Below are 18107 nucleotides of genomic sequence, written 5' to 3'. Positions count from 1 at the left end.
TGTAAGATCTCAGATGGAAAAGGGGACACCCCGAGTTGAAACGGTGATTTTGGTTTTGTTCCCTTCCCCCTCCTGTATCACATGGCTTGTCAAGCGATGTTGCTGGGAAATATTCCTAATGAACATTAATCTGTGGCAGAGCAGACTTTGGACCAACTTTGGGCTGGGACAGGGCAAGGTGCCAGAGATGCTCGGAGCTCTTTGGAGAGCTCAAGCTGGAGAGGCTGAGTCTCCTTGCCCTGTCCCAGGGGAGAGAGAGGGCAAGCAGAGCCTTGGTGTCAGGTCTGCACTCTTTCCTAGAGTGCAAATACCTTCAGAAAGACAGGCTTTATTCCCGTGGCTATGGGGGACCAGGCTAGCAGAGGAGTTGGGATGTTGCTTCTCTGTAGCTCCTCAAGCAAGTTCTCTTCTTGGCTTACTTTTTCTGCTCCTTTCTCCCCCAAAACGGGGAGGAGGAGGAAGAGGAAGCAAGCCTGCTGACTCGGGGAAACAGAACTAAAAAAAAAGAAGGTCTGACGAGTGGCAGAGGGCTGCGACTGCCACTCTGTGACTGCCGTCAGTCTCACGTGCCCGCCCGGAGCGGGCGGTGAGGGCTGTGCCCGGCAGCCGCGGCTCGCCTTGCAGGGGTCCCCGCGGGGCTGTGCAAAAACACCACCGAAACAGCAGCTCCTCCAGCACGCCTGCTCTCCGGAGAGCTAAATATAAACTCACCAGCGAAGAGGAGGGAATTTTCCACCGTGCTACTCATCTGTGCCCACTGGGTCATGAAGCCTGGGGAAGCCCCTCTCCCTGCGTCTGCTCCTTGTTCCCTGCCAACCCAGCACGGCACGGGGTGAGTGCCACCACTCTCTATGGGGATGAGACCTTCCATAAATTCCTTGAAAGCAGTCGGGGCACTGGCAGACCTGAGCCCTGGAGCTCTGGTTCTGCACACAAGCCTCCCTGCGCTTTAACTCTGAAAAAGGACTTTTCCAAGGTCATACTCCACACCCACAGTTGCAGCCTGGCTGCCCACGACCCAGCTATTTCTGTAGAGCAGCAATGCAGAACGTGGCTCTGGTACAGTGAACCAGAGAGCAGATCCGTGGACTGTTTTGTTTTTCCAAACTTTTCTGAGTTGGCTCTCTGCAGAGACAAAAATTCCCTAGCAAGAACCTGTTTCTAAAACCTCACCAGGCTGGTGTGCCTATGCTAGTACAGGCTGTGGATGTGTGAGTCTTTAGTCATCAACAGGTGACGCAGGAATTGAAAATTAAGAAGCGTCATCACGCAGTTAATTTACAACTAGAATTTCTCCTGGCTTCAGGTGGTTGATCCATGAATTTTGAGGCCTATGGGATTTGATACGTTGGATGTGTGAGATACCACATCTTACGGATCTGTGTAAGATAAATCAGATTTGATATGTTGGAAGTTTCTTTGAAATGCGCAAAGGAGCAAACTGCATTACACTGACCTGGAGGAGCACCAAACCCTGTGTGAAGCATGGATGATCCCAGCACTGCAGGCTATGGGTCCCTGCATGGATGGGTGGGAGGTACCAGGTGAATTTGGCTCAGTAATCACCACTTCATTTGAGTCATATTTTAAGAACTGGTTGAGTGAGTGCAAAAACTCTGTTCTGGTGCATTGAGTTTCTATACCTCCCCCCTAAAAACGTACCCAAGGGAGACCTGGTCATGGTTTTTTGCTTTTAGAGGATTAAATATAGCAGCAGCATTGGTGTCACTCCTCTGTAGTCCATTTGAAGCATCCCTTGGGCTACATCATTCCCTATACTTGTGGCTCCTGGCCACAGGTTTTGCTTTCAGCAGCCAGAGCTCAGGGCTTGTGCTGTGCGGTAGGTATGGGACCGTAGTGAAAGAGGAGTTTTACTTTGTGGCTGTTTTGTGCTTATGTATCGTTGCGTCTCCCAGGGTTTGTAAAAAATGGGATCTGGCAAGCTTTGATCCGGCAGCTGGAAAACCTGCTCTCCCTCTCTCTGCTCAAAACCAGCCCTCGAAAGGAAGGACCAGAAACCCTCTGGATGGCAGAGGAGAAGCGGGGTTTGGGGAGGTGGTGGTACAGAGGATGTGGCTCTCAAGGTGCATCAGCAGCTTGCTTTGGTCTCAGAGACTGGTCTGGACTGGGGGAGTTGAGAGACACCCCTCACCTTGCTCCTGAATCCAAGGGGATGAGTTAAAACTTGTTATTATACTTGTATTTAAGAATTTTCTTTTCTTGTGCTTTTTCCTTCCTGTTCCTCTGCCTCAGTTGCCCCAGTTGAACAAGTGCCGCCATCACTATTCTGCACCACTGGGAAATGTTAGGGAAGGAAAATGGCATTAAGGCAGACAGTGGGTCTTGCCTGGTCAGGACAGCCTGGCAGCACAGTTAGGCCAGGTGACGGGGGCCATTTCTCATTTCAAGTGATGTGGGAAAGTCACAATAACGGTGAGTTTTGTGTTTCTGGGCTTGTCCTAATCTTACTGAAAACTTTCAGCCTCCTGGCATGCTGGGAAATAGTTGTCAATGTTATAAAATTACTTCATGTATATATATTATTAACCCTGTTATCATGTGCTTTCTTTTTTTTTGTCCCGGCTGTTGCAAATGGATGTTGTATAATATATTTGAAAGGACAAGTTTTAATACTGTGAACTAGATGGCAAAAGCTACAATTGTGTGCCAAAGCTGAAGAGCTGTTATAATTATGAAGATACAGAGAGCATTAAAAATATCCACATTTGGTTTTGTAGGCTCACTGTTAATTCAGAAAAACAGGTTGCCCAGAGAAGCTGTGGCTGCCTCATTTCTGGGACTGTTCAAGGCCAGGCTTGATGGGGCTCTGAGCAACCTGATCTAGTGGAAGGTGTCCCTGCCCTTGGCAGAGGATTGGAACTAGATGATTTTCAAGGTCCCTTCCCACCCAGGCCACTCTATGATTTTATTTTTATTGGAATATCAGTTGTGCTATAAATGAAATGCAATGCAATGGGATGGTACTTCTCAAAGTCAAAGCATCACGGTTAATGAAGATTTACAGTTACCAAAAGCTTCATTTAGAAACTCTCACCCACATTTTCAGTTGCACATGGTTTATGTTGTTGGTAGAAATTATTTTTCCCATGGAGGTTTCAGATGTAAGTATTTTAAACTTAATTTAAAAGTCCCAACTCTCCAGTGTGATGGATTGTGCTGTCGATGCCTCCCCCGTGCCTGTCTTTTGTGTACCCCACAATACATCATAAAGGTGGCAGGTTCAAAAGGATCAGTGTTAAAACTGGGACAAGAGCCAGGCCAGCCTGCAGAGGGTCTCCTCTGCCAGTCCATCCTCCTGATCCTGGCATATCCCACCCTGGTGACCCTGTTGGGACATGGAGCCACTGGGAACAGGGGGCAGCAGCTCATTCAGGGTGTAGGGCAGTGGGCCAAGAGAGCCCCTCTCCTGGGGACTGCTCTATGTATCACCATTTTTGGTAATTTTCCAAATTAATTCTTGCTGGAACATGGACTCGATGATCCTAAAGTCTTTTCCAACCTGAATGATTCTATGATTCAGCGTCTTTTAGGAAGTCCACTCAGGGCAGAGACAAAACTGTAGCACTGACTGGGAGCCTTCTGCAGTCATCTGCTGTGCTGGTAGTTTATTATGATGATTATTGTCTGTGCTGGTTCAGGAAAAAATTGCACTTTGCCCTTGCTGTGGACCTGCGTAGTCCCAGCTTCCCGCCGTGCTGGGATGTGTCCCAGTGCCGGTCTGCTCCCTCCAAGGGACCTGCCTGGCTTCTCCTGCCCTCTCTGGAGGCAGCCAGGTCATCCTCAGAAGTTACCACCCCACATTCCCCCAGCCTTGTGCTGTACCTGTGTCTTCAAGTCCCTCAGTTACTCCTGGGGTCTGCTCCAGACCTTGGCTGGAGGTGACAGGAGGCTCCAGGTGCCCATAGCAGTTGTGGAGTGCAGAGCATGGAGACAATATTCTCTCTACTCCTCCTGGAGAGCCCCAGTTTATTCAGCCTGTGGCCATATCCCTGCATACCTTGGTATTCTACTGCACCATGCAGGAGCCTGGGGACATGCCCCTGCCTTTGAGGTGAGTGGCTTTTAAGCAATTTAGTTTTTTAAGGTGTATCTTAATGTCTCTGTTACAAACAGCACTGGTTGCTTCTCTTCATTCTGTATTATCAAGTCGTTCTCTCTATTTAGTGCTTTACTGGTCTTGAGTCACTTACACAGCACTGATTTTCCTGTTTCCTTCCCAAATACTGCCAGAAATACTGCATGGCCTAAGGTGACAGTCTAGTTCCTGTTGCAGCCAGTGTTGCCAGTTATTTGCAGGTCTGTTTGAGATCTGCCAGTGACAGAGTTGTCGATAGCTGTCATACACTTGTGTGTGCTTTAATGAGGTCTGTTATACCAGTGCTCCCTTTCAACTGCACAAAGACATCGGCTGAGGTGAGAGCTCTTTCCCTGGTGCTGTAAGAGTGGTTCCTGACTCTCTGACCTCCCACTGAAACCGGAGCCTTGCCAGGCTCTAGGTTTCGGGGCCATCACTTTTATCACCCTGGCTTGTGCCAATCCTCAGGGAGCATGGGTGGTGATGGCTCAGAAAACTTTTTGGCACAATCTTATAACAGTTGAAGGTGTAAATTATTTGCTGCTGTTGTTTAAGAGCGATCTATATTTAGTTCTTGCTGTTTAATAACATGCCAGGTTACTCCTGACAAACATGACCGTGTCCTTTTCCTTTCTCCTTAGGACATTTATACTCTCCATTTCTCACTTTTCTGCATCGTGACTAATGTTTCCACTGTTCTTTCTGTTGTTGTCAGTGGCACTTCTTGTTGTCCTTATTATCTATAAAAAATTGTGTAGGTTGTTTTCTAACAGAACGTGATGTTTAGCTTGCACTCTCATGCATTTTAAGATGGTGTCAGAATTTTAGGGACTTCACAATGATTTACAAATTCTAGGATTCATTAATTCCTTCACTTATTAGGGTTGCAAGTCGGTACATATTTTTTTCCATGTGATGAAGGTGGACGTTTTTGCTGCCCTAATTGTCCCGGGCAATCATTCATGTTTGTGCACTGACAAAATACCTGGCACAGTTCCCTTCCTGTTAGCCTGCTGGCAGCTTTGGAGCAGGGATGGGATGCAGCATTTAGGTCAGTTCTCCTTGGGATGCCGTTTCAGGAGTGGGCTTTGTGTTTCACACCACGCTGGTGCCGGGGCCAACCTCCTTGTCCTTTGGGCTTCCCCTTTCCACGGCACAGAGAAATCTATTTCTCCTCCTGATTTTCACCTGTGGGATGAGAGAAAGAGGGCTGTATGGAGACTATCCAGAGATGGAGACTCTTGGGGTGGAAAATGCAGACTTCAATTTTTTTTCCCCTTTACTATTGCATGTTCACACTGTCATAAATGAGCTTGAGGAAGGCTGGGCAGGACGATGTTTCTGCCAGCCCAAATAAAACCAGGGGCTGTTTGCATTTCCACTTACTTTTTTTTTTCTTTAATTTTCCTCGCCTCTGAGACGATCTGCAAAAATCTGGGCTTTTATGGCTGCCAAGCTACAGTGGAGCTCATCCTGCTCTGCTCCATGTGACTTAGGCATCTCCAGGGGATGAAACATCCCAATGGCTGGGAAAATTGTCCTCTGTGGGTGTCACTTCTCTGACTGGGCAATCACCTGGTGGGGTACCTTGCTTTGAGGCAGTGGTACCTTGGGCTCACTTCAGCTGCACTCCAGGCTTGCAGCAGCACGGGGGGAAGCATCTCACTGCCTGGCCCTCGGGGAGCCCCCGATGGAGCCAAACCCACAGAAGGTTTGGGCTCTACGTGCTACTGACACCTCGCAGGAGCTGGGAGTGTGTTACAGCAACAGATTCTGTATTATTCCAGCCTCACAAGCGTCTGCCTTGCGATATTAAAAACACCATCTCAAAGCCAAGTCCAAACTCTCAATGAATGACTCCGTGGAAATGCTGTCGGGCACGTTTCAGTGCTGCTTTGGCTTTGATTTGAACGGGTAAACATGGTGAGTGGGTGTTTGCTTTGACTCCTTCCTCAGAGCGAAAGACTTCCTTTGAGGGAAGGCGAAGCCTCCAGTGCTATTCCCCGTCACAGCATTGGACCATTCTGCCTGTGGCATGATTTTGGCAATGCCTTTGCTGCCTGCCTGGGTCCTGTGCTGCCCAGCAGCAGTGGGAACCCCCCAGTTTCCCCAGTATCAGGATGGCTCTGCTTAAGAGTATGAATAATCTTGGCAGAGCCTGGTTTCTCCATCTGGTTGTGGCACAGTCATCCCAGCTGGGATGATGCCCAAGGACCTCCTTGGCTTTTGTGGGCATCTCCCCCTGCTTGACCCACACTCTGCTCTGTTTGCCTTGAAGCTTCCCAAAATCACCTCCAGCTTTGGCTGCACCGGGATTACACATCAGAGACAGCCTTTGCCACGTGGTGGGTGGTCTCTGGAGGAGGCAGGGTGGGTGCAGCCCATCCTCTCCTTGTCCTGCTACTTTAGGAAGAGCCCCCCTCTGCTCCTCACACATTCCCCCATTTCCACCAGAGCCATCAAAACTGGCTCCTTGGCAGCCTGTGCACGTAGGAACCATCTTCTGGTAACAGATTGTTGTGTATTTAATGAACCCGAGGAAAACACGAAATTTGAAGGCTGCGGGGCGATACGAGTTTGCTGTTCAGTCTGCCAAATTCACACTAATTCAGACAACTCACAGATGTTTGGATCCTCGTTCGTTAAAGAGATTTATGGAAGATGCAGCACTCAGAAATTTACGGAGAGACGGAGGTGGCAAAGCGTGGGCAAAGGTTTGTTTCTTGGCCCCAGAGGGCTCCTTCCCTCCCTTCACTGTGCCTTCCCCTTGCCAGTGTTGATGGCAACGGGTGGACAAACAGCAGGGAAAAGTGCCTTTCAGTCACTAGAAGGATTACTGAGGCTCTGGGTTCGTCTTTCAGGAGCCAAGGAGCTCTTTGAAAGCTATTTCTGAGCTGAGGAATGAACCCCCAGAGACTGGCCAAGGGGCAAAGTTCTCTGGTGTAATGCAAACAGTGTAGGGTGTGCAGGTGACAGTGGGCACGTGTGTTACCCTATGTGGGCATGGAGACGGTCCACTGAAAGCATCTGAAATTCTTAAAATATTGCCTGCCTGCTTCAGGGAGGTACTTTCAGTTTTTGGAAGGTTCTAAGTGGTCATTTCTCTGTACTGCACGTGAGGGTTCTGGAGTCTTAGGGTAATTTATCCATAAATGGGAGCTGGTAGAAGACAATGTAGTCTGCAAATTGACCCATACATCCAGTATTTCCCTGCTTTAAATCCAGATATGTCTGTAGGGGCTGTCAGCCTCTACCTATTCTCCAGCTCAGCCTTGAAAAAAGGAGAAATCTGACTTGCAAGCAGCATCCAAATCTGTTCTGACAGTGATGATGGTGTTGTGGTGCTTGGCAAGTGTTCCCCAATTACACCGTGGGATGTCCCAGATCTGGCTCGTGCTTGATCTGGGTGGTTTTTTGGTGGCCACTGATGAGTAACAGTGTTACAGTCAGTACCTACCTCACTTTGCAGCTCTAGGATGTGCTTCTCACAGGGACCCTGAGAGCTCTGGAGCCAGCCAGGAAGCCCAGGCTGGCTGAGAAGCCCCCCCTAACTGAGAATGGTGAGACCCTGGCACAGGCTGCCCAGAGAATCTGTGGCTGCCCCATCCCATCAAGGCCAGGCTGGAAGGGAATTAGAGGAACCTGGACAGTAGGCAGGTATCCCTACCCATGGCAGGGGGTTGGAATGAGGTGATCTTTAAGGTCCCTTCCAGCCCAAACGATTCGGTGATTCTGACCCTCAGAGCATTATGATCTGGCTGTAAGTAGATGGACATGGTTTCATGGAGGTGGGTGTTCAGATGGGTTTATGTGCTGTTTGAAATTGTTTGTGCTTGAGAAGTGAGTCAGTAAAAGTGTTGTGGTGGGGCTGCTTACCGTCTCTGGCTCAGACATTTCAGGCTGTATATGGGAAAAGAATATAAGGAAGAAACAAGAATTGTTTTTTTGTGTCTGTTTACTAGAGCAGTGTGCTCTGAGCTGTAATTAAAAGTAAACCTGGACCCTGCTGGCTTGTTCAGCATCCCTAGTTGTTGAGATTAGGCAGCCAAAGCAATTCTCAATTCAGCAATTCCTCAGCTTTTGGGAGCATGGCCAACACTTACAGTGTCTCACAGACCACTGCAAATTCTTGTAATAAATCTCACAATTGAGGCGGGGGGGAGGAACCCACAGAAAGGTGAGATGGTTTGTTGGACCAGCAGGCTGGATTGCTGCTGCTGCTTCAGCTGCAAGGACAATCCTTGGTCCAATATTTCCACTATTCCTTGGAAATATTATTCAAAGTTAGAAGCAGTCCCCTAACAAGCAAACTAGGCAATGATTACGGATTTGCTGAGAAAATGTCATTTCTATGGTTGTTGGGATTAAGAGCATCCTATAGGATGGCCCACACATGCAGGGATATTGGTGGTGTGTGTCCCCAAGGCAGCAGAGCTGCAGGACTCTCCGGGGCCAGTCCTGCTGGGTGAGGAGGATGCTGGGCTCCTGGGGCTGAGCTCTGCTGTGTGGTGTCAGTGGCTCTGGGGAGTTGTTCCATGGCAGAGTGATGAGCTGGGAGTGCACCCTCAAGCTGGAGCAGATCACCAGCCTATGCCTGTGGCCAGCTAAGGAATGATCCCATAGGAGGTGTGATACTGGTCCTCAACAAAACTCGTGAAGACTGAATGTGCAGCCAAGAGATACTGAAGACCTCACATGAGTGCTCCAAATGTGTCTGGTCTTCTCTTTAACCCCCCCACATGAGTTTTTGTGCAGCGAGCTGGGTCACTTTATGGAAGTGTAGTCACTTTACAGAATCATCATAGAATCACTGAATGGCCTGACTTGAAAGGGACCTTAAAGATTATCTTGTTCCGACCCCCCTGCCATGGGCAGGGACACCTTCCACTAGCCCAGATTGCTCCAAGCCCTGTCCAACCTGGCCTTGGACACTTCCAGGGATGGGGCAGCCACAGCTTCTCTGGGCAACCTGTGCTGGTGCCTCACCACCCTCACAGGGGACAATTTTTTCCTCATATCTAATCTAAACCTGCTCTCTTTGAGTTTGAAGCTATTCCCCCTTATCCTGTCGCTTCCCACATCTCACTGGTTCCTCTCCGTTGGAGGCTGGCTGTCTCCTCACTTGCACCTCTCGCTTGCTGGTTGCTGTTTTGCAGTGACTAATTTTGCTTTCTTCTTCTCCTTTTCAGTTGCCAGGAAGGAAAAGGCAAAGTCACTGCCAGCACCATTTCCTTCAACCTAAAGATGCTGAGACAAAGCACCTCTGCCCCTGACCTGTCCTTTCAGTGCTTCCACTGCTGGTGTGTACGGGAGTTGTTCCCCAGCCACTCCTATTCCCTAAGAGCACGGGGGACAATAAACCTGGTGTGTTTTCCTCAACTAGATGGTGTGTAACTTTCCTTAATTGCTCTTATTTCTTTTTGGTGAGAGCCTGCCTGCAGATCAGGTCCAACCCAAACCTGTAGATCTGGCTGTGAGCTCAGACTTCAGGCTCTCCCAAGAGGAGACTGGGGTTGTTTGGATGTGTGGTTTGGGGCTCACGGTGCTGAGGTGTTACACAGGCACTTGGAGCAAGGGATCGAGTTGAAATAATAGATTTTTGTTTGCTCAGTGATTAAGTTATGGCTGTGGGCAGGACCCCAGAATGTGTGTTGTGCCTGGTGGTGAGAGTTAAGCCAGGTTGCATAAGGTCCTCCTTGGTGGCTGCACATGGTATTTTTGGTTCCTAACCTGGCCCCTCAGGATGGGTACTGTCATGGTAGACCTCAGACTCCTTCTGGCTGTGGGTTTTATTAGCATGGCTGTAGATGTTGGCTCTGTCCAGGCTGTCCTGCACTGGCAGGACATGGGAGTTCTGGGCTATGCTAGGGAGAACCGGTATTCCTGTGTGAAGCTGTTGGTCATAAGCAACGAGATGATGTGGTGCTTGAAGCTGTGCAGACCTCCAGGATGATGCTCACCTCAAACACCACCTGTCACTGTTTTCCCCTTTGCTGTGCCAGACGTTAAAAATGTTACATGTAGATAAGGCTTTTACTTAGTAATTAGTGCAGAAAGTGTGTCTTTATCCTGTTAGTCCTGGAAAAGTCTAGTCTAGATTCAAGCAGGAGGCAGAGGAAGACATTTCCTCATTCCTTTTCTTTGGCTGATAATCTCTGATTCCTTCATCTGAGTACTTAGAGCATGTGGCAGGACAAGGCTTTGCCAGGTAGGAATCAGGTAGGAGGGGAGCGCCGTGTGGGACCCGGGGCCTTCTGCACTGGAGCCCTTCTCCTGCCTCTTGGAAGGATGGTGCTTGCCCTTCCAGCAGCTGGGGAAGACCCTGTGGAGCAGGAGGAGCTGACTGCAGGCTCAGGGCAAGATGGGGCAGGGCTGCAGCCTTTCTGCTCTGAAGGCTGGGCAGCCTGGGGCAGCTTTTTCCTCTTGATGGAATCCCAGGGGGTGATCCTGATGCTGCTGCATCCGTGGAAGTTTTGTCCGTTGAAAGTCATGTGCACTGACTCGTGATCCTGTTGACTCGGGACTAGTCCATGGTGCATTTTCGGAGTGTACAGACTTCTTCTTGGGTCCTGAATGGCATTTTTCACGTTTATTGGAGGACCTTACCCCATAAATAAACTCATTATTCACTAATGATGTGGGAGATTGCTCAGGCAAGGGGAACAAACTGCCCAGAGCTGAGCCCCCTCAGCCCTGCTACAGAAGGCAAATTGTTGCCTGAGTGAGGAAATGAGCCGAAACTTAGCTACATGCAAATGATAGGCTTTGAGGATTTTTCCAAATTCATGATGCAGTAAATCAACAAATTGAAAATGTACTTCTTGGCACTGTCCAAAGCCCTGATGGTGAGACAGATTGTTCAATGAGGAGAGTCAGTGTAGCCCCAAGCCCTTCTAAGAAGGGGAAGGATGGGGAGAGAAGCATGTTTTATAGTTTGGGTAAACATTGCAATGTGATGCTCTGCAGAAAGCCTTAAACCCCACAATTTTCAATTGCAGTCACCACTTTTGGCTATTCCCCCAAATTCTTTGCAGCCCCTTGTAGGGTTTGGAAGGGGATGGTCAGTGCCTGGTCCCTGCAGGGTTCTGTCTGCACGGAGTAATCAAGATGTGCACGGTGTGGGGGAATTTCTGTTTCATTGGTGAGAGTGGGAGGGTGGTTAAGCCTTAGAATTGTGATCAGTGTTGCCCAGAGGGATTAGGTTTGGTCCTTCAGACATGTGGGTCTAAACTGTGTTAAATAAATCACGGTGACTCCTCACTCAGCCTGTTGTTTTTCTCAGGCACAGCACAGGGAATGGTGCTGGGGCAGGGGGTGGGAAGCAGGGTCCTTTGTGGGTTGTGGCTTCTTCACTGGAGACTTGGAGCAGCATTAAAAATCCATCGGGGGCAGGTGATTTATATTCTGACAGTGATCACACTGTTGTGCTTGCAAGGTGTATCAGTATGCAAAATACAGCTCCAGCTCCTCGTTCCCGTGTGCCCTTCCCACTGCAAATAGGTTTTGTGTCAGTGTGTGTGTCTGGAGATGGATTATGGGGCTCGATGGGGGTTGAATGCTTTCTGTGTGCAGGGTGGTGATCCCACAGCAAGTGGAAATCTGTGTGATGCTGGTCCTCAGTCATCTTCATGAAGAGTTACTGCTGGGGCTCAGATTATGGAACCAGGGAATTGTTAAGCTTGGAAAAGACCTCTAAGATCGTGAAGTCCAACAATTCCCAGCACTGCCAAGCCGAGCACTAATCCATGTCCCCAAATGCCACATCGACACGTCTTTTAGATCCCTCTAGGGATGAGGACTCCACCACTGCTCTGGACAGCCTTTTCCAGGGCTGGACAACCGTTTCTGTGAGGAAATTTTTCCTAGAATGTATGGGGATGCGTTATTGGTCACTGTTCACACTCCCTCTAACCATGGCAGTGCATCTGACAGACAGTTTGTTAAATCCTGAGGTCTTTTCCATACAGGTCAGTGTAGGAGTTGAACAGAGCATGGCTGTGACTGGTGCTTGGAGTCTGCTGTGGTAACACCAGCTGTGGGTTGGGGAGTGGGACCTCCCTACAGGGAAGGGCTGTTTGTCCCCTGTGAGCAGCTCTAGGGCTGTGCTCCTTGCTTGTGCCTTGTAAGGAGCATGTTTGTTCTCCAGCCTTACCTTTCAAGCCCATGGGTAAGAGCTGGATCATCTGAATTACTCTTTTTGCAGTGTAATTTTTTCCCAAGCCCAACACTCCGTGACTGTGGTACTGTCCAGGAAGCAGCTCTGGGAGAAACTTCTTCCCACCTCTGCAACTGCAAAGACCACACTGGCTTCTGTTCGGTCTGTATTCTGAATGAAAACCCAAGGAAAAAGCAGGGTTTGCTAAAATTTGGGGGCTTCCATGCACTAGTGCTTCTCAGGGGCACTTCATACAGCTCGGGAGATCATGTCAACCCCCGTGACCATGGCCCGAGTCTGAACTTGACCTTGACATCAGGATGAAGATAATTCCTTTATCTGATTGCAAGTGAGGAAATACATTTCTTAAAGTAATTAATGGTCCCTGAAGAGTATCTTTTTATTAGCATGTGTGTGTGTGAAAGCGTCCAGTCTATAAATACACAGTAATTTCCTCCTCAGCACCAGCAAGACCCATCCCAGCTCTGCAGTTTCTGTCCCGTGGCACTTGTTTGCATCGGGAGGACATGACAGGGCAGGACCGCGCCGGATCAGGAGCCCAGCGAGGCAGGATGGGGAGCCAAAGATCACGTTTCATGGAAAGTTTTCCTTTTGGTTGCAGTTTGTCCGTGGGGGTGATTTCAAAACCCAACCAAGCAGTAGTTAAAATTGCTCAGACCTGCAAGCGCACCCGGACCTGGCGCTTGGAGGGGGGTGGTGGTGGTGTTGGCTGCCAGCTCGCAGGCAGTTTGCCGTGCCGTGTGTCATTAGGGTTGTGTTAATTGCAGGAGATGCAGTGGGGCAGGGAGAAGGGGAGGTGGGAGGTGGTGTGTGCTGCATCCCGGCCAGCTTGGGCAGGAGGCTCTGCCCGTACTTGCCGCTGCTCCTGCCTGCTGGCTGCCGCACGCCTGCGTGTGTGCCTGAGTCTGCTGCAGCAGCACTAACCATTACCTTAGGGAAAGGTAATTATTCCCAGAGAAATCATACCTGGTGAACGAGGAACTGTGCTTAACTGCTTTCACGCTGCTCTGAATGTTTGTTTGATCTTCACTCCCTTTGCTGGTATGGTGCCGGCAATGGCCCTGGTGTCCTCCCAAACACGGGGGGTCTGGCACTGAAGCCAGCATTCCTAAATCTGTGTCAGGATCAGGGACAGCTAAGACTGTGATAGATAAAAATCACAGAATAGTTTGGGTTGGAAGGGACCTTAAAGACTGCAGGGACACTTTCCATGAGACCTGGTTGCTCCCAGCCCTGTCCAACCTGGCCTTGGACACTTCCAGGGATGGGGCAGCCACAGCTTCTCTGGGCAACCTGTGCCACGGCCCCACCACCCTCACAGTAAAGAATTTTTCCCCAAAATCCCATCTAACCTTTCCCTCTGGCAGTGGGAAGTCATTCTCCCTTGTCCTGTCTCTCCAAGTCCTTGTCCAAAGTCCTTCTCCAGCTCCCTTTGAGCCCCTTTAGGCCATGGAAGGGGCTCTCAGCTCTCCCTGGAGCCTCCTCTTCCTCCAGGATGGACAACCCCAACACCTGTGCCCTCTTGACATGAGTCCAGGCTATCCATAGTATAAATATATGAACTGACACAAATTATGTGTCATTTTGACAGTCTGAAATGTTTTACTTTTTTATTTAACAACTTTCCTCTGGTCATTGGGTTGCCCAGAGGTTTATGATTAAGTTACCAGTAAATTGTATGTTATTAGCCCACTGATGTTCATAAAAAGCTGGAGACTGCACCAGGTGCCCTTGGGAGCAGTAAATCTTTGGAAAATGTATTGATTCCCAATCTTGGCTTTGCACTCTGAATGAACTTTGTCCTCACAAAAGAATAGAAGGTGATTTTTCTTTACCAGCCAGCTGGCCTTTAAATGAGCTACTCTTGACACCACCACAAGCTCTAACCCGAGTAAACACGGACAGGATGATTTAGGAGCTGGGAAGAGGAGCCATATCAGTTCGGAATGAGGGTTAATACTTAGCAGCACATTCTCGACTGTTGTCCTTAAATATCACAGTTGGCTTTGACTGGATGGTACAGGATCAGTGTTTTATGCCCTTTGGATGGGTTTGGTTGTTTGCATTAACAGCAAAGCGACAAAACAGCAAAACGGGATTAGAGGAGTGATTTGGGGAAAATGCTGATTTCGATAATCAGATTAGAATTGCAATCTGTCTGCTTTTACACAGCAGTCAGTCTGTCAGAGAGGACGCCAGGAGGTGAGGCAGGGCTCTTAGTCAGGGCTGGGCAGTGCTGTATGAGCCTGGCTTTATACTCTGCTTTATAGACACGCCCTGTTGTGCAGCCTTTAGCTTTTTCTACCTAAAACTACCTAAGAAATAGGTTAAGGAATCAAGAGGCATGGTGTGGCTCTTAGGATTTCAGGGCAGAGAGCTCTCTCCTTCCTTGCAGGTTACTCTTTGTCTTGTTTTTTCCTTAAAGGGCTCTTCAGAGGTTGGGAATTGGGAAGTAACCGGCTTGGGATAGGGGCATCCAGGGGATTTAACAGCCTTAATGATGATGGAGAGGCTTTTTCTTCTGGATGTCTGCTCCCAGCTGGTGTGATGGCAAGGGCTTCTGTGAGATCAACTCCAGGGCTTTAATGAGCCGTTCTTTCAAAGTCTTGATGTCTTCAATATAGGGGATATGAATTCCCTTTCTAAATGGAGAATTCAGTGGAAACTTCATTTATTTGACTGAAATATGTGTGTCCCTTGTGTGCTTCCCACAGCTCCTGCAAGTGCCCATCCCATTAAATGCCTCTGTGCTGATGGGGTGCAGAGGGACACCAACAATGTTTTAAGAGCCTAAAATAAACACTCCTCAGGACTGACTGCCACCAGTGTGTTTTTTGGGCAGTGCTTGCCCCTTGCCCAGTGCATCCACCCTCCGGGCAAGTCCCTCAAGGCTGTTGCTCTCTCTCTCTGTGTGCAGGGAGTTTTCCACGCTCCGAGGCTGTCCCTGTGCATCCCCCGAGGAGCCGGCGGGGCCCAGCCTTTCCCGGGGGAACATGGACTGAAAGAGGAGCTTTGGCAGACCCCAGCTGCCAGCACCCTTCACCTGGACCCTGATGGACTCTGAGGAAGGACTGCATTACCATGGTGATGATCTTAACCAAAACTCGGGAAAACAAAGGTGCTGACTCCGTAACATGCAGGACTGAGCTGGTAAGATTTGTGAATTCTGTGTTCAAAACCATTATACTGCTGAGAACTTGGCTGTAACTTTATAATAATTCTTTTCTGTGCTGCAGGGCTGGATCTTTAGGTGGTTTGTAGCACTGATTTCTACCGAGCTGCATTAATATCCAAGGAGCAGGTGATTAGTAAATGACTGGAGTGCTGTGGCTTTTGCATATGTGGATTTCAGTAAGCATGCAGTGGGATAAACAGTAGGAAAAAAACAAATCAATGCTGTGAATAACACAGGTGAGAAGTTGCTGTGAACAACAGTGAACAGATGTTCATCTTTAATAGGAGAATGAGCAAGTAGGGAGCAGGATTAAGTGGGAGATGGCAAAGGGCAGTGCTGTGGTACTTTTAATTTCACTGGGAGCCTGGAGAGATGCAAATCCAACCACACTGAAGGAGCAGGCAACAACAAAAACCCAAATGAAGGGCAACAAACAGATTAAGGATGCTGTGAGGGGTGAGCAAGGCTGTAGGGCTGAACATACCTATGGTGGGGCAAATAGGGGACAACACCTCTGGAGGCAGGATCAGAGCAAATGGGGGTCGGGAGTGGGGCAGGGGGAAGAGGTGCAGGGTGATGGAGAGCCATCTGAGAGAACCCAGAGCAAGGCTGGTTGTGGACACTTGTTCCTCTGTCCTCCTGGAGAGATGGTCATGGTCTGAGAAGAAATTAGACCGGAGGGCAGGGTGCACTGAGAGTCTCAGATAAGGGCATGCAAGGAACACAGCAGGAAGCATCTGGCAGGATTAGCCATAAATGGGCATTTTGAACCTAAAAGAAATATAAATGCCTCGGTTTGCTGAGGATGACAAACTGTCCAGCTGGGCTCCCCGGGCAGCTAGCGCAGTGTGCTAGGGAAGGCAGTCTGTCCTGGCAGTGAACAGCAGAGGAGAAGGTGAGCAAGCCAGGGGCAGTGTTTAATCCTGCCTTAAAAGGGTGAAATTTTGGGAGGATTTTGATATATTAAAAGAGTATCCTTGTTCTAGTGTTAGCTCCTGCTGGGAGGGTAGCATCTCCTGTGGCTGCTGCTCAGGGTGGTGAGGGGGGAGCATGAGCATCTGATGCTGGTTGTATCCCAGGAGGTGTGTGGGGCGGGGGAAGGGGAACTGGCTTCAGAGAGGCAGATGAGAGTAGTTCCTTCCCTACAAGAAGGGGTGGGTGCTTGGGCTGTCTGATGGCAGACAGCAGAGATGCAGAGCTGTGACACGAAACTGCCCTCCCGTGTTTGCTGAGTGCTTCCCGCAGCTCTGGGGCTGGGGCGGTAGTGCAGTGATAGTCCTGGGTACACAACTGGAGTTGCTGGGTTGCCTGAGCTGTTAAATTGTGGCAGACCATCGCAGGAAGGCCTGATCCACCAAAGAAAGCAAGAGTTTTTCCGTTGGCTCTGTGGGCAAGGCCAAAAAGCAAAACTGAAAGGAAATAAATGTCCGAGCAATGGGGCAATAACCCCTGCCAGCAGCCATTGGGCTCATTTGGCTCAGTGCCCGATTTGGTATAAGCACAAAATCCTTACAAAATGGTAATTATACTCAATATGGGACATATGTTGTATTCCTCTCCCTCCTGTATTTGCAGACAGTGGCTGGTCTCTGAGGCTGGCACACAAATATGCTCTGGCACAGCCACTGCCTTCTCTGGGACTTTTCCCACTTCCATCTTTGCTCCACTTTGGCCACTCTTTGGAGACAGCTGCCTGTCCTCTCTAACCCCTGATTAATTCTACCTGCCACTTCCTAGAGTGGGGCTTGGCAGATAGAGATATCCTTACTGCACCTAGAAAAGTGGCACATGCTCCAAAGAAGGTGACTGACTGTTATTTACCTTCACCACATCTAACACCCCATAGTTGCTTTCTGCCTCCACATCCCTCTATATATTTACAGCATTCTGTATATGAAGTGGGATCCTTTATTGGATTGCTCTGTACAGGCAGATGCCACCATTTGGTACACTATTATGATGATGATGATGATGATCATGATGATCCTCAGCATGCACTGGAGACACTGGCACAGGTTGTCCAGAGAACCTGTGGCTGCCCCATCCCTGGAAGTGTTCAAGTCCAGGCTGGACGGGACTTGGAGCAACCTGGGCTAGTGGAAGGTCCCGCCCATGGCAGGGGGTTGGAACTAAATGGTCTTTAAGCTCCCTTGCATTCTGTGATTCCATGGTTATGAGAGCAGGCAACGTGTAAAACATGGATCAGAGAGAGGAGGTGTGAATGCAGTGGCCTAATGCCAGATAAAACACAATTATGGCAGCGCAGATGAACGTGGAGGCCGTGCTGGTGCTCCCCTCAGATGATGTAAAACTTCGGTCAGATGGCATGGTGTTGCCAGGATAGACACTTCAGAAGCCAGAATATGGATATTTTTAGGGATAATAAAAGAACAATTAGTGTGAAAGTGTGTTTTTGCAGGCATAGCTGAAATGGCATGCAGCTGCAGATGACATATTGATTTATTATATGTAAAACCATCCATGCTCATTTTTAGAAGTCTGATGGTGTCTCTTATGCTGTCAAGAGGAAAATTCTTGGGGAAAAAAAAAAGTGTAAAAAGCAACTGGGATTATTTTGTACTCATATAGTGGCACTTTTCCCTATTTTTAGTGCAAATCAGCACAATCCAAGTGCAGACTCCCCAGAAATGCTGAGGTGA

The 18107-nt window shown here is 49.0% G+C and overlaps 1 protein-coding gene across 1 annotated transcript in view; it reads left to right on the top strand.

The window, feature by feature from the left end:
* Positions 1 to 18107, top strand: part of FAM53B (family with sequence similarity 53 member B) — a 47061-nt gene that overhangs the window by 2668 nt on the left and 26286 nt on the right. The window contains exon 2 of the mRNA XM_032695187.1: positions 15190 to 15422. Within this exon, the coding sequence (XP_032551078.1) occupies positions 15354 to 15422 (69 nt within the window). The 5' untranslated portion in view covers positions 15190 to 15353. The remainder of the gene's footprint in view (positions 1 to 15189; positions 15423 to 18107) is intronic.

This window comes from Chiroxiphia lanceolata, chromosome 8 (genome assembly GCF_009829145.1).
Source record: "Chiroxiphia lanceolata isolate bChiLan1 chromosome 8, bChiLan1.pri, whole genome shotgun sequence".
Taxonomy (NCBI): domain Eukaryota; kingdom Metazoa; phylum Chordata; class Aves; order Passeriformes; family Pipridae; genus Chiroxiphia; species Chiroxiphia lanceolata.
Note: the sequence above shows the minus strand (reverse complement) of the source record. Positions and strands in the feature narration are given on the sequence as shown.